This window comes from Rhododendron vialii, chromosome 9a (assembly GCF_030253575.1).
Source record: "Rhododendron vialii isolate Sample 1 chromosome 9a, ASM3025357v1".
NCBI lineage: Eukaryota > Viridiplantae > Streptophyta > Magnoliopsida > Ericales > Ericaceae > Rhododendron > Rhododendron vialii.
This window is the reverse complement of record NC_080565.1, coordinates 9039460-9052722: the sequence shown is the minus strand read 5'-3', so window position 1 is coordinate 9052722 and position 13263 is coordinate 9039460. Positions and strand designations below refer to the sequence as shown.

General features: G+C 38.8%; 1 protein-coding gene across 12 annotated transcripts in view; it reads left to right on the top strand.

Annotated features, from left to right (window-relative positions):
- Positions 1–13106, top strand: part of LOC131300407 (mitogen-activated protein kinase 15-like) — a 30073-nt gene extending 16967 nt beyond the window's left edge. For 4 of the 12 annotated variants that reach the window (XM_058326228.1, XM_058326237.1, XM_058326230.1 and 1 more), the window contains 10 exons: positions 78–233; positions 345–467; positions 598–732; positions 928–1062; positions 8172–8580; positions 8967–9085; positions 9214–9273; positions 10872–11021; positions 11134–11289; positions 12502–13106. In XM_058326228.1, the coding sequence (XP_058182211.1) occupies positions 78–233; positions 345–467; positions 598–732; positions 928–1062; positions 8172–8580; positions 8967–9085; positions 9214–9273; positions 10872–11021; positions 11134–11289; positions 12502–12810 (1752 nt within the window). In that variant the 3' untranslated portion in view covers positions 12811–13106. The remainder of the gene's footprint in view (positions 1–77; positions 234–344; positions 468–597; positions 733–927; positions 1063–8171; positions 8581–8966; positions 9086–9213; positions 9274–10871; positions 11022–11133; positions 11290–12501) is intronic. The other 8 variants (XM_058326242.1, XM_058326239.1, XM_058326235.1 and 5 more) reach the window with 5 other exon arrangements.
- Positions 13107–13263: the final 157 nt, after the last annotated feature.

The following is a 13263-nucleotide window of genomic DNA, read 5'->3' as shown; positions in this document are numbered from 1 at the left end:
TTCTCCCTGTATTTGTTATTGTGACATAGATATGTATATCATATGTAAATTCCGGCCTTCATATGAACTGTCTGCAGCCCGTTGATCAGAACACCCTTGATCAGGCACCAGACCCTGTTTCGCTTGGCATTACCAACGTCTCAAAGGATCTTCCATCTGATCATGAAGATATAACTGCGAGCTCTGTCTCTGAACCGCATTCTCCCCTTGATGGAGGAGGAGCAATGAAAAGCGTAATCCTCTTCTTGCTTTTTCTTTTCATTACACTTTCTTGTCAACTATATGCTTTGACATATATCTATAACTTGAGCCTGTAAATTAATTGTATACAACCCCTTTATCAGAACATTGTAGCTCAGGCATCCGACCCCATTTTAAATCCCACTAGTAGTATATCATCAAATCACAAGGATATGAATGGTATAGCTACCTCTGAATATGCTACTCTAATTGAAGGAGGGACAACAGTAAGCATTACTTTCTTCTTCTTTGAGTAAGAACACCCCGCACCCCCCTTGCCCTCTTAGTTCCTTGTTGATTACACTTGTTCTACAATGTCATATGCATAAATTGATCTTTCAAATGAAATGAATACAGCAATTTGATCAGAACATCCTTGGTCGGGCATTGGAACCCATTTTAGATTCAACCAGCAACCTACCGTCTGATCTTGAGAACGTTACTGAGAGAGCTGCCACTGAATCTGATACACTAAGTGGAAGAGGGACACAAGTAAGAATTGCTTTTTCCTTTGTCTTTTTTTTCCCTTCTTACTCCTCTCTTCTTCCATAGATTTTGTGCTTTGAGATGGATGTAACTTGGGCCTTCGAATAAACTGAATACAGCACCTTGATCAGAACATTTCTTTCTTAAAGATTTGATACTTTGAATAGATATAATTTGTGCCTTCCAATGAAATGAATACAGCCCCATGATCAGAACATCCTCGGCCGGTCACCGGACCCCGTTTTAAATCCTTCTACCATCATATCCTCTGATAATGAGGATATCACTGGGATATCTACCTCCGAATCTCCTACTCGAAGTGAAGGAGGGACACCAGTAAGCATTACTTTCATACTTCTACATCTTAATTTTTTAATCATTTACTTTTCCTCTTTCCTTTTTTTTTTTAATGCACATGAACACATTGGACTTAAGCATGATGAATCTTAGTTTCACTGAATATTGGGTTTTTCTTTCAGCTAAAGTTTTTTTTTTTTTTTTCATCGAAACGTCTATTGTAAAAAAGAATTCCAGTAGCTGCAACAACCTTTTAGGAGGTTGGGCCTCATAGCACATTGTTTATGTTGGATACATTTCAGTTATGTAGCTGTATGGCCCAACAACCCAATTACAGAAGCTTAACCTGCTTAGGGGCATTCCCACAACACCCCTACCTAAACGAAGCAACAACACAAGCCGAAGGACACGTAATGAACACTCCTTAGGCTCCAGCTACCCTTGGGTAGTATTATCAAACTACCTAGATAAGTTGTGCCATTCCGGAGATATTAGTGTAATATCATCAGTTTCTTGATAATTGGAAACTGATGCAAGACCTGATATCTATGTCACTTCTGGCAATGACACTCTGTGTCCAATCTTTGGTGCTGGAAAATGCTTCTAAATTTTCACCCAATATGTTATAAATAAAACTCCTGCCAGTGAACCAAAAAATAGTATGTTTGAAGCTTTTACCTCCTCTAGTTTTCCCTACCCACTCAATTTCCTCTGCAAGTACTATGAACATAATTCTTTTGCCAAAAGTAACCCCACACCTGAGTGGAGAAGGGACTAGTGAAGAATAAGAGATTGTGATTATCAGTTCCATTTATGCATAGGACACAGTCTGCGTCAAGGGTAAACCCCCAGCTGACCTGTCCTTGGTAGTTAATCCACAAGAATTGACATCCATTGGAATATTGCCCATCTGAGCACATGATGGGAAAACAAACAGTCCTACTTTAAGGGACCCAAGGAGCTTCCGTTTTGATGGCATTCGAGCTGATTTGACTGAGGAAGAGACATTACTGTTGAGAGTCCAAACCAGCACATCAGATTGAGAAGTTTTAGGGTGCTAGGAGCCTAGGAGTATTAGCTAGAATATCCATTCTCATTGTGTTTCTGTATCTTGGCCATTTCGACCCATCTTGATCAAATTGTAGCAACTTTAGCATTCAAAGACCTCCCCATGTCGTAAGCAATTCCTTCACCGTTCTCTTATGAAAAGGGCCTGGAAATGGCCATCCTTCACTTATCCATTGCATCCATTCCCTGCTCAAAGGGAGCACCAAGAATACATTTGTATCAGTGCAGCTTCTCTTTCTTGATATCCTTAGGATTATCCTCCCTAATACCATATTAAGCAGGCTAGTAATTTTATTCCTTTGCCTGTCGGTAGCCATATTTGAATGGAGAGATCAGTATCATTATACCCGAAAGTAAGCCAATTCACTCTAGATTTCTTCTTTTTGAACCCTTCTTCATTAATCTCCACAAATTCAGCTGCCAGCTCCTCCCTAGCACACAAATCAAGGTCGAAACGATAAGCTAAACACGGTGCGTGAACTTGGTATAGATTTATGTGCAATGCTCTAAAAGTCGCTAGGTGCTAGTCGGGCGGTCGGCCACCTTCGAGTGATTCATCGGATAAATCGGCGATTAATTGGTGCATATTAAATAGTAATCGGCGATTAGTTGTTAGTCGGACCTAGTCGGATAGGCTCCGCCAACAATTAATGGCCAATTAATTCCTTGTTTTAGAACACTGTTTATATAGCTTGCCTAACCCTTGAACTGGTGTTAGAGTAATACTTCTGACTCGGCTCTTCCAGAACAGGTTTAAGTCTCGTCACTTTCAAACTCAATAGCACACCAGAACCATCCAAAGGTGCATTCCCAGAATTCACTAGCAAAACCTTAGACCTCACAATCATATCCAGAAGTAAAGATTTGGAAAGGTCTCTTCCTAAACTCCTCAGGCACTACAGTGAACAGTGATTATATATACCAGCAGCTAACAAACGAGCTTCAGATTAGTGAATTCATCAAACCAAGTAGAATATAATAGCCCTGCTAATTCGGCATTTATTTTTCCCACTCCCAGCACCTCCTCTTTTAATGGATCAGGTGAACAAAAACCGTAATCGGCATATCATCCATTACACATTCTTCAAGACAATTGTTAATGTCCATAGCAGCAGTGCTATCAAAACCATCCAGATCCTTCATTACATGTTCTTCCAGGATTAAATCCCCTAATTGAATTTATGAAGCCCCTCCAATTACCAGATTAAGGTGTCTCATACCAATGCACATCATCTTCCTCTCATTAGGCATTAGAATGACTAAAAACACAAAAACTATGGACAAATGAAACCACTTATGTCTTTCAAGTCCGAGGACTCCAGCCACAAGCATTTTAGGAGAGGTAAAATTATACATATCTCAAGAGAAATAAGGGTCCCAAGTCATGATGATTCTGTCCCAATACTATGGACTTAGCCAATTGAAGGAAAACAATGAGTAACAGTTGAGGCTATATTCTCCCCCAGATCTTAATCTCAACTGTAACAATATTTGCAACAAACTAATTGGATTGTATCCACCCAGTAATTATTGGTTAAACAAGAACTGATGGGGATTTCGTACCCGTCTTCATGGTCATTGATGAACTCTAAGAATCTCCTCTAGTGTTAAGGTGCACAAAACAATCAAAATGGCAGTGTGCTATACCCAGTCTTCCTACATGTTGAACGATAGGACTTCACGAGCATGTAACCATAATATATAGGTGACTAGGTGATCACTACCCCAATTCTTAACCAACTAGGACTCCAAATATCATATGTCCTATTGGGCTGAAGCACATGGATGTCAAATTCCTCATGAACAAGAACTCTATCTATATATTGCCTAGATGCCCAATCCAACAGTGAACGGTCAAACTATGATGACTCTGCTAATGCAAAACCGTTAAATTGCTAGGACCAACCATATTTAGATCATTAAATTGGGAGGGAGAGCAGGGGTCGGTGATGGTTGATGTGGGGAAAGGAAGTGTGGGTGAGAGACGAGAGTAGGTGGTGCAATGGTGGGGGTGTTGGCGCCCTCGGCTACAACATCTATTTTTGCCTGTCTGGTGTTGGCTAGCCAAATGATGGTGACGGTGGCTGGCTGGTGAGTAGTACAAGGGAGGAGGTAGGGTTGGTGGACCCTGCTGCAACTCCTTCCATAGGTAGAGTTTGCATTTTTTTTAGGGTTAAGATTTTTAAGATTGTGTACGGCTAGATTAGGGAAAAGTAGAACTGCTTTTAACAATAACATTTCATTCATGCCAAGATTGAAATCTTGAGAATTGGTGCAGATAACTTATATTCCATTTTGTTTCTTATATAACTACTTATCAAAAAAAAAATGGTAGGGAGGCAAATTGCAAACTGACCTAAACTACTAAACCAAACCAAACCGAGCCTTATGTCCCAATCACTTGGGGTCGAAGTGGCTCCTCCTTAGTAGTAGGATCCTTCTAAAATGGGTGCTCTCCCAAGACGGGAGCTCGAATCGGCGTTCCTAAGATGGGAGCTTGACAAGAGCTCGCTCCCTTCAAGACGGGAGCTCTCTCCTAACTAAGATGGGAGCTTGACAAGAGCTCGCTCCCTTCAAGACATGAGCTCTTTCCTAACTAAGATGAGAGCCTATCAGGTTGTTAAGGTAGCTATTCCATTAGTTTTAAGAGAGCTATGCCATTGTGGAAATAAGAATATGAAGATCACATCAGTCAAGAAGTTTTGCAAATTAAAAAGATCAAACTACAGTTAATTTCCCTTTTGAGATCGGTAAAATTCTTACTAAGTATCATTTTCCCTTCAATGGTTAAGTATTTAAAGATATTTTATCTACGTATTTATTTATAATCTATATACGCTCCTTGGAGCATCCATAGCGGACTAATCAAAATTGGATAATCAAAAGTTTCCACATCACCTTTTGATTATTCATTTAAGGGGTTGCTAAAGGTTAGCAATGTAGATGTCCACAGTGGCCTAATCGAACATTGAATAATCAAAATTTGCTACATTACCTTTTCAACCTATAAAAATCAAAAAATTGTCACCATATACAACATTTTTTTTTAAAATAGTTTTAAAACTAATAAAAACATGTTATTAGAAATAGAAAATAATTTTTTGAAAACTTTTATTTTGAAAAAACTTTTCCAAAAAAGTTTTAAAAAAGCAGTTTTTGAAAAAAAGGACAGTTTAAAAAAAAACAGTTTTTAATAAGAAAGCAGTTTTTGAAAACCAGTTTAACAGTTTTTGTAAAAAAAAAACTTCTTTTAAAAATATTTTTCTTAGAAACATTGTTGAGGGAGAGAGAGAGTGAAGGTTTTAGTTATTGGCAAAAAGTTGCTAGTTTTGATTATCCAAGGTCCAAAATTTGATGAGTTGCTAAGAGGTTGTTAATTTTGCTTATGCCACTGTGAGCACTTTTTTGAGGGAACATTGCTAACTTTAATAACCTTATGGTTTTGGTTATTCCACTGTGGATGCTCTTAGGCACTCCCAACCTTGGGAGCTTTTAGGTGTCTAGGCTCCCCCGCACCCGCTCCCGCTTCATGCTACTAAGGGCTACTCTAAGAAAGTTTTGCCACTAAAATAGGGGCCCATGACCTCATATACCTCTGAAATTTGAGGAACTCAAGGACGTTATGTCGTGGAACAATGCCCCTGAATAAATCGGAAAGCATCAAAGAGGGCAGGCCTAGAAACTTGATTCAATTTTTATGCTCACTGCCTTGCTCTTTTACCCTATAAACAATGATGATTTGGTTTTCCTTAACAACGTGCCCATTTTTATACCAATGCCATAGCCATGCATGTCTTCTCCTTGATTAGAGGGAGATCATTGAAGAGTGAGAGGGTTCCAACCGTGGAAGGTGGAGTAAGAAGGGAGTTGTAGCATATAGGTCGGGGGTGGCGAGGGTTTGGGATGGGGCAGTGGCAAGGGGCATTGGATTGCTTTAGTGGCGGGGAGTGTGGTAGGGGATCTTGAAGGTGAAAGGGAAATTACAGACAATGGATCGATTTAATTTGATTTGTGAGCCTCCTTTTGGTAGATATTGTAAAGGCATAGCTTCTATAGAATTATATAATTTTCTTGGATTAGGATATACTGCTGCATGCCCTCAACATACATTAATTGTAGGCATTGGAGAGGATGATACACAAGATGAAGGTGGTCACTCAGATAGCTGAGCCTTGAGTACCTTGTGACACTGGAGAAGAGTTGAAGAAAAGTGGGAGAGCACTGATGCTAGACTCCTTGTGTTCCATGTGTTATAACACTAGTCGAAGAAACTGAAAATGCACCAGTATCTTTCACACATGTGTATAGTTTGGAGATAAGGTTTGCAAGCTCATCATTGACGGAGATAGTTCTATGATTGAGGTGTCCAAGTAGCTGTTCCTAGATTGAAGCTTAAGCCAGAACCACATCCCAAGCCGAACAATTCATGATTACCTGTTTTGTCTATTGCCTGGAGACAAGATTATGAGTGATGTTCAACCCAGTTGAAGCTCATCTGCAATGGGGCTGGCCCTAAACTTCTTGGGGCCCTAAGTGAACTGCTACGATGGGGTGCTTTGTCTTTTTGCAACCAGGAGTAACTTACTTCAAGAAATTGAATCTTCGAATACGAAAGAAACCTAACTAAGTGTGGCTTTTAACAAGGGAAAAAAGTAAAGCTGATTCTTTGCAGAGCATACTATTTTTTACGCAGTCCTTGTGTTCTAGTGGTTTGTTTTTTCAAATATCATGTTCTTTGGCTGGAACTAATAAAGACCATATGTTCCATTCAAGGTTAGTGCAAAGTGTATGTTTTGAGCTAGAGTTGTGATAATCATAATATTCAAAAGATTTATTCAGAATTCATAGTTGTGGTCTTGATTATATGCCAACGGTCGTTTGATTAAGGCCACTGGGTGAGGGTGAGAAGAGAGCAAAAAACTACTGAGGCAATTACTTGTAGTGCACTTGGGAGGAATGTCTACAATTCAAATAGATAATACCACATCGGAATTACTAAGGCCAAGGGTCCTCTGCTGGTGTATAATTGTTCAGCACAAGTAACCAAGCTTAATTCCCAGATCAGATAAGCTAGGAGCTGAGAGGCTCCTTTGTAAGTGTAAAGACCCTTCATTTGTTTGCCTTTGGGATGGGGAACCAAGATTAGCCTTTGTTATTAAGTCTTCCTGAGCCCTTGTTATTGCAAGGTGATTTTTAGATAGCTCCTTTTGTAGGGCCTAAAATAAGAGAATAAAAAACTGGGGCCCCTTTTTAGTCCAAGTTTTTGGGGGGACCAGAGCTACTGTGGCTCCCTTGCGTGTGAGTCAGGTCACCTTAGGTCTATGATCTTAAAATGCCAAGAATTTTGACAGTTGGAATAATCACCGAGTTGCAGGCACCTGTCACCCATCTCTCCCTCCTTGCCACTGTCACCATCCACCCCAACCCCTAACCGCATGGCAACTACGGCCACCATTTTGCCGGCCACTGCCAAACATCGCTGCTGCCAAGGCCAGCCACAGCCCCACCGCCACATCACACCCACTTTCTCCTCTCAAACACCACTTCACTTTCTCACTCCAGCCACCACCTGCACTGGCTCTCCTCCCCAGCCCTCCCTTCTACCTCCCACCAATATGATATTCCAGAAGCATATATTGTTACATTCAACTTGGAAGTTTTTTTCCCTCTATCTTAAACTCGGGCATAATCATTCATCTCATAGACTCATACATAATGTCATGATCATAATTTCATAAATCATGCGAGGCTTGGATTATTGATCCCTTACTTGTTTCCGTTTACATAAGTGCCTTAAATCTTCATGACTCACGATTTGAAGAAAAGTAAATTCTGATTCACAGCTCAAACAAACTATGTTTGGCAGTAGGAGTATATTGGAATTATTTGGCAGTATCATATGTTTCTCCTCGATTGCAAACATTGTAAGCCTGTACCATTAGTAAATACAATAATATATGGCAAAACGAACAGTATATAACTTGCCAAATGACGATGTTAATTGCATATAGCAAGGACAATCCATTTTTAGTTCACATTTGTTTTCTATCATTCATGGCAGGTTTAATGTTTGTGTGCAGGCATCTGCAGATATAGATTTTTTCAGGGAATATTGCGAGGGGAGGAGGTATACAATACAGGAAGTAATTGGCAAAGGAAGCCATGGTGTTGTCTGGTCCGCGTATGATACTCAGCACCGGGAAAAAGTTGCAATCAAGAAGATTAGTGATGTCTTTAGACACGTATCTGATGCCACACGCATTCTTCGTGAGATCAAGCTTCTTAGGATCCTCCGTCACGATGACATTTTGAAGATCAAGCATATCTTATTGCCTCCTTCCAGAGGGGACTTCAAAGATATATACATTGTTTTCGAACTCACAGAATGTGATTTGCGCAGTGTTATAAAAGCAAATAATGGTTTGAAACCTGAACATTGTCGGTACTTTCTGTATCAACTTCTAAGAGGGTTGAAGTACATACACACAGGTTCATACATTTGAAGTTGCTGCCACTGTCTCGTTAGCTCAATTTTTTAGTTTCTTTCACTTAGTTGTAGTACAAACACTTTTTGACATACTCCTTCCATTCTTCATTGTTAGTCCTCTATTCCATTTGGGAATATCCCAAGAGATAGCCCTAAATGTCAAGGAAAAAAGTATTTAAATTTCCATAACTAACCTTGATAAATTATCCACTTTTGGAATTAATGCATTTCCCGCTGAAAAGTTTTTAGTTTTCAATATGGACGTACAAATTGTGACACAGGGAGTATCTAACATATTTGAAGTATAGAACTCATGTTCAGTTACTACCTCGACCTTAATGATCTTCCCAGTTCTGACTTTTAGGGTTTTTGTTTGCTGGTTTTGCAGCTAATGTCTTTCACCGAGATCTAAACCCAAGAAACATCTTAACAATTGCTGACTGCAAGATCAAGATACGGCACTTTAGTCATGCCTTTGTTGATAACCCTACTGCTATGTTTTGGACAGTAAGTTTATCTGATTTAGGTTTCGGTAATTTCTAGTTGCTTAAGGGCTTAGTTAATGCGTATCACACACCCAAGGCACGGTAGTTTTTTCCTCTTTTGCTAACTTTTTGCTTTTGTGGTGCTTATAGGACTATGTTGCAACAAGATGGTACAAGGCTCCTGAATTGTGTGGACAGTTTTTCTCTAAGGTGCCAGATTTATTGCCAATTTCTGTGGCTAGGGAATATAGCTCATTTAACTGCCTTACTGCCACTAATTTTATGTGCCAATTAGTTTCCTACCATACATTTCTTTTAGGAAGAGTTTCCTACCATAGATATTTTCTTAATACTGAAACATGACAACAAAACTAACTTGATTATAAGTGACAGCCAGTTTTACAGGAGGTAGTATCTTTTAAATAAGACACGATTTTTCACAATGGCATCTTGTCAACACTTTAATTGACCAGCAATTTTCGTTATAGTTCCATCATAGCTTATGTCTCAGTTGGTATCTTTTCTTCAATGTCAGTTATTTTGTTTTTGATGAAGTTTTTTCTTGTTAAATATCGAGTTGTAGAATTGTGCAAAACTTTTTGATTCACCAAATGAAGGATAAGCTATATTTTAATGAGGAAAACTTTTGTATTGTATTCTGCTTCCTCTTCTGCTTTTGTTTGAGTATAGGTGAAGACAATGATATTGTGAAAATGAGTTTGCAATATAAGTCTGCACCACTGTAAACTATATAATAAAGAAGGTAATTAAATTAATATCACTGCTAAAGCTAGCAAATTGTATTCATCAGTTTTCACATTTGTAAACCAACTCATCACCAAGAATGAAAAATCTTCATTTAGTTCATCAATTGTTGATTGAAGATGGTAAGAAAAAATAAAAAAACAAAAATTCCAAACATACTTGATTCCTCCATTCAATCATTAACATTGTAGAGTTTTGGGTTAGGCATTTATAGTTTTCCATTAGCATCTTCATCACAATTTCATTATTTTGAAAATAAAACTTATTGTCTCTGAGGCTATGTCATTACCACATGAATTTGCTTGACTGGTTGTCTCCTTTTTTGTAGTTAACTGATCACTTTCGTTAACAGTTAACCTGGAAATGTAAGAAGAAAAATTCTGTTTGAATTGGTGAGTTCGAGTCTAGTGAGTTTGAGTGGATACTGTTACTGCAGTCTTTCCCATGATATCAATTTTTCCTCAAGCAGGATAGATGTAATAGAGGACAATAGTTTCCATGCAAGGGCAATGAAATACTGAAGAATCTGTTTTTGAGTAGATAATGTTACTTCTGTGGGACAGATGAAATAGATGACAATAGTTTCCTCCGAGGGCAATGAAATACTGAACAGTGTGTTTTGATATTTTAGCGTTGTCGGTGAACAACATGTTTTGGTATTTAAAAAGAGTCCTTGTCTTGGGAGTTTAAAATCCATCCAAACTGATATATTGTCCCCAAATCCCAGCCCTGATGTCCCGAATGCAGTCTTAACCACAAGATGTGGAGGATATCTCTAATTACATGAAGCTTATTACTCGTATCTGTGATAACTCATCTGTTCTCACTTTTCCATTACTCTTTTTCTTTGATAACTCATTTATCGAATTTATTTTATTCCAGAACATTTTATTTTCCTTTAGTTGTTCCTGTACCAAGGTATCACTAAGCTCACCACATATCAAAGAAAATTGAAAGTTTTCACAGTTGCAAATAAAGAGAGACACGGATGGTAAGGAAATCTTTTGTTTCCGGCTTTCATTTGTGGTCTACCTTGTTTTCAGTACTCTGCTGCGATCGATATATGGAGCATTGGCTGCATATTTGCAGAACTTTTAACTGGAAAGCCTCTATTTCCTGGGGAAAATCCTGTCCATCAATTGGACTTAATAACCGATCTGTTGGGCACACCATCTCCAGAATCCATTGCCAAGGTTTGTATTGTGCAATAATTTTGTTCTCATTGTGCAGAAATTGAACTGAACGTCTTGGTATTAAACGTATCATTTTTTGTTTTTTGCTGAAATATTGATTTTATTTTTTTAGATAAAGAATGAGAAAGCTCATGCGAGCTTAACCAGCATGCGGAAGAAAAGGCCTATTCCTTTCCCCCAAAAGTTTCCAAATGCAGATCCACTTGCACTTGTGTTACTGAAAAGAATGTTAGCCTTTGATCCCGAGGATCGACCGTCTGCTGAAGAGGTAAACTCAAACATAACTTCTTCTCTGAAAAGGGATACACAAACATAATTTTGGTACCTTTAACTGTCTAGAATAATGTCTAATATTGAGTGTTTTAGTTTGAAATGAGAAACACCGGAAGCCTCATCCTAAGTAGCAAGGACACACCACTAGTATACTGACTAAAAAAATGGGGAAAAGTACATGTTGAGCACGTGTTCACAATTCTTTTTCATATATTTTGTATGCAGCTCATAAGAATAATTTAGTGACATGTAAGCGGAAATGCAACACAACAGTATGTAAAGTTAAAAGACCGGATCTTCGAGCACTTAAAAGACCATGTAATGGATGGAAAAAATATGCCTGAGCCTGAGTGTTGAAGCAGTGTTTTCCATGCTTGCATGCGTAATGAGATGTGCATTCCAATGGGTCTGAAGAGAGTCTGGTTCTAAAATCCCACGTGTCTAATGAGTCCATCAAGAAAATAAAGAAATAATAATGGTCCATCAAGAAAATCAAGAAATAATTATACACGGATGGACAAATGTTTGACACGGTGGACGAGTGTCCAACATGACACACAACCCTCAGTAATGTCTGTGCTTGTTAAGCCATATCATTTTGGACAAGATTTATGCATAAGTTAAATTTGTGTAGCAATACTTTACATGATGTTAATTTTTTGGAAAAGATCACATGATATTATATATTTGGAGATGGCTTCTCTCGCATCTGTGGTTTCTTGGACGGAGGTTATCTGGGCCCTGACTCTGATGATCTGAACAGGCCCGCCCTTGTAGATACTTATGCTAAATATTTGATTACGCTGCTAATTGTAACCACGTGATTTCATTGTAGCTCTTCTAAACATTGGATTGTCTATCTTAAAACTTTGTGTATGACAAAGGTGAACTCACGTGGTTATGGTTATTAAGCCGATTCATTGTACGTCTTCTAAATAATGGGTGGTCTGTTTTTAGAAAACTGATTGCCGGCCATATTGGAAGATAAATGTGTCGAACTCATGTGGCTATCCTTATTGGTCCAACGTGATTTTCACATGAATAGTTTCAATACAAGGGTCCACAACATGAACGGTTTGGATCATCATAGTCATGCCCGTGGAGGGATCCATGAGCTTGGATAGCCCCTCCAGTCCAAAATTGGACCCAAGAGAAGCTGTTTTACCTTCGAAGTTCTAATGATGCTCGTTGCATTGCAAGTTGTTAGGCTCTTGCAGATCCATATTTCAAGGAATTGGCAAGGCTTGAGAGTGAGCCGTCTGCTCAACCAGTTACGGAGGCTGACTTTGCATTTGAAAGATTAAACGTGACCAAGGAACACATACGAGAACTAATATACCTGGAGATTCTTCAATACCATCCAAAGTTGTTGAAGAAGGAGCACATAGAGATACCAGAATCCAATGGATGCCAGTCTTTTTCAAGGAGGAGGAGGATGTTAGCTAAAGTGGCAAGTATAGCACCAATGAAGTTACTCCATCACCCGCACCCTCACCTTCATCCTCACCCTAGCTGAAGCCTCGCTATGTTTTAACTTTGCACAGTGCCTCATCACTTTTGATGAGGTATTTTTCTTTAGCTACGTAATTTTTGTTTGTTTTTTATTGTATTTTTTTTTCCGTTAACACAACGCGGTCTGCAAACAAGGGCTGTAATTTTTGCGCATTCATGTGCTCAAGTGGACTCTGGTTTATATGCGGCTCAGGGTGCCCCACCATCGCACACCACATGTATTTAGTTAATTGAAATACTTAAGAAAAAGGAGTATATAGACTACAAAGCGAATATTTTGGAAGTCACATGGTTAAAATATGAGCGTCGCCATCTTTTTAAGGCATAATGTGGATCTGTATTTATTGAGGACTTACATGGGGAAAACTAGACTTAGTAACAAGACCAGAACTCTGTGTGGACTTATGAGCAGCTTCTTCTTGAGGAAATCAAAAGCAGCAACCTGCCTTAATTGAGA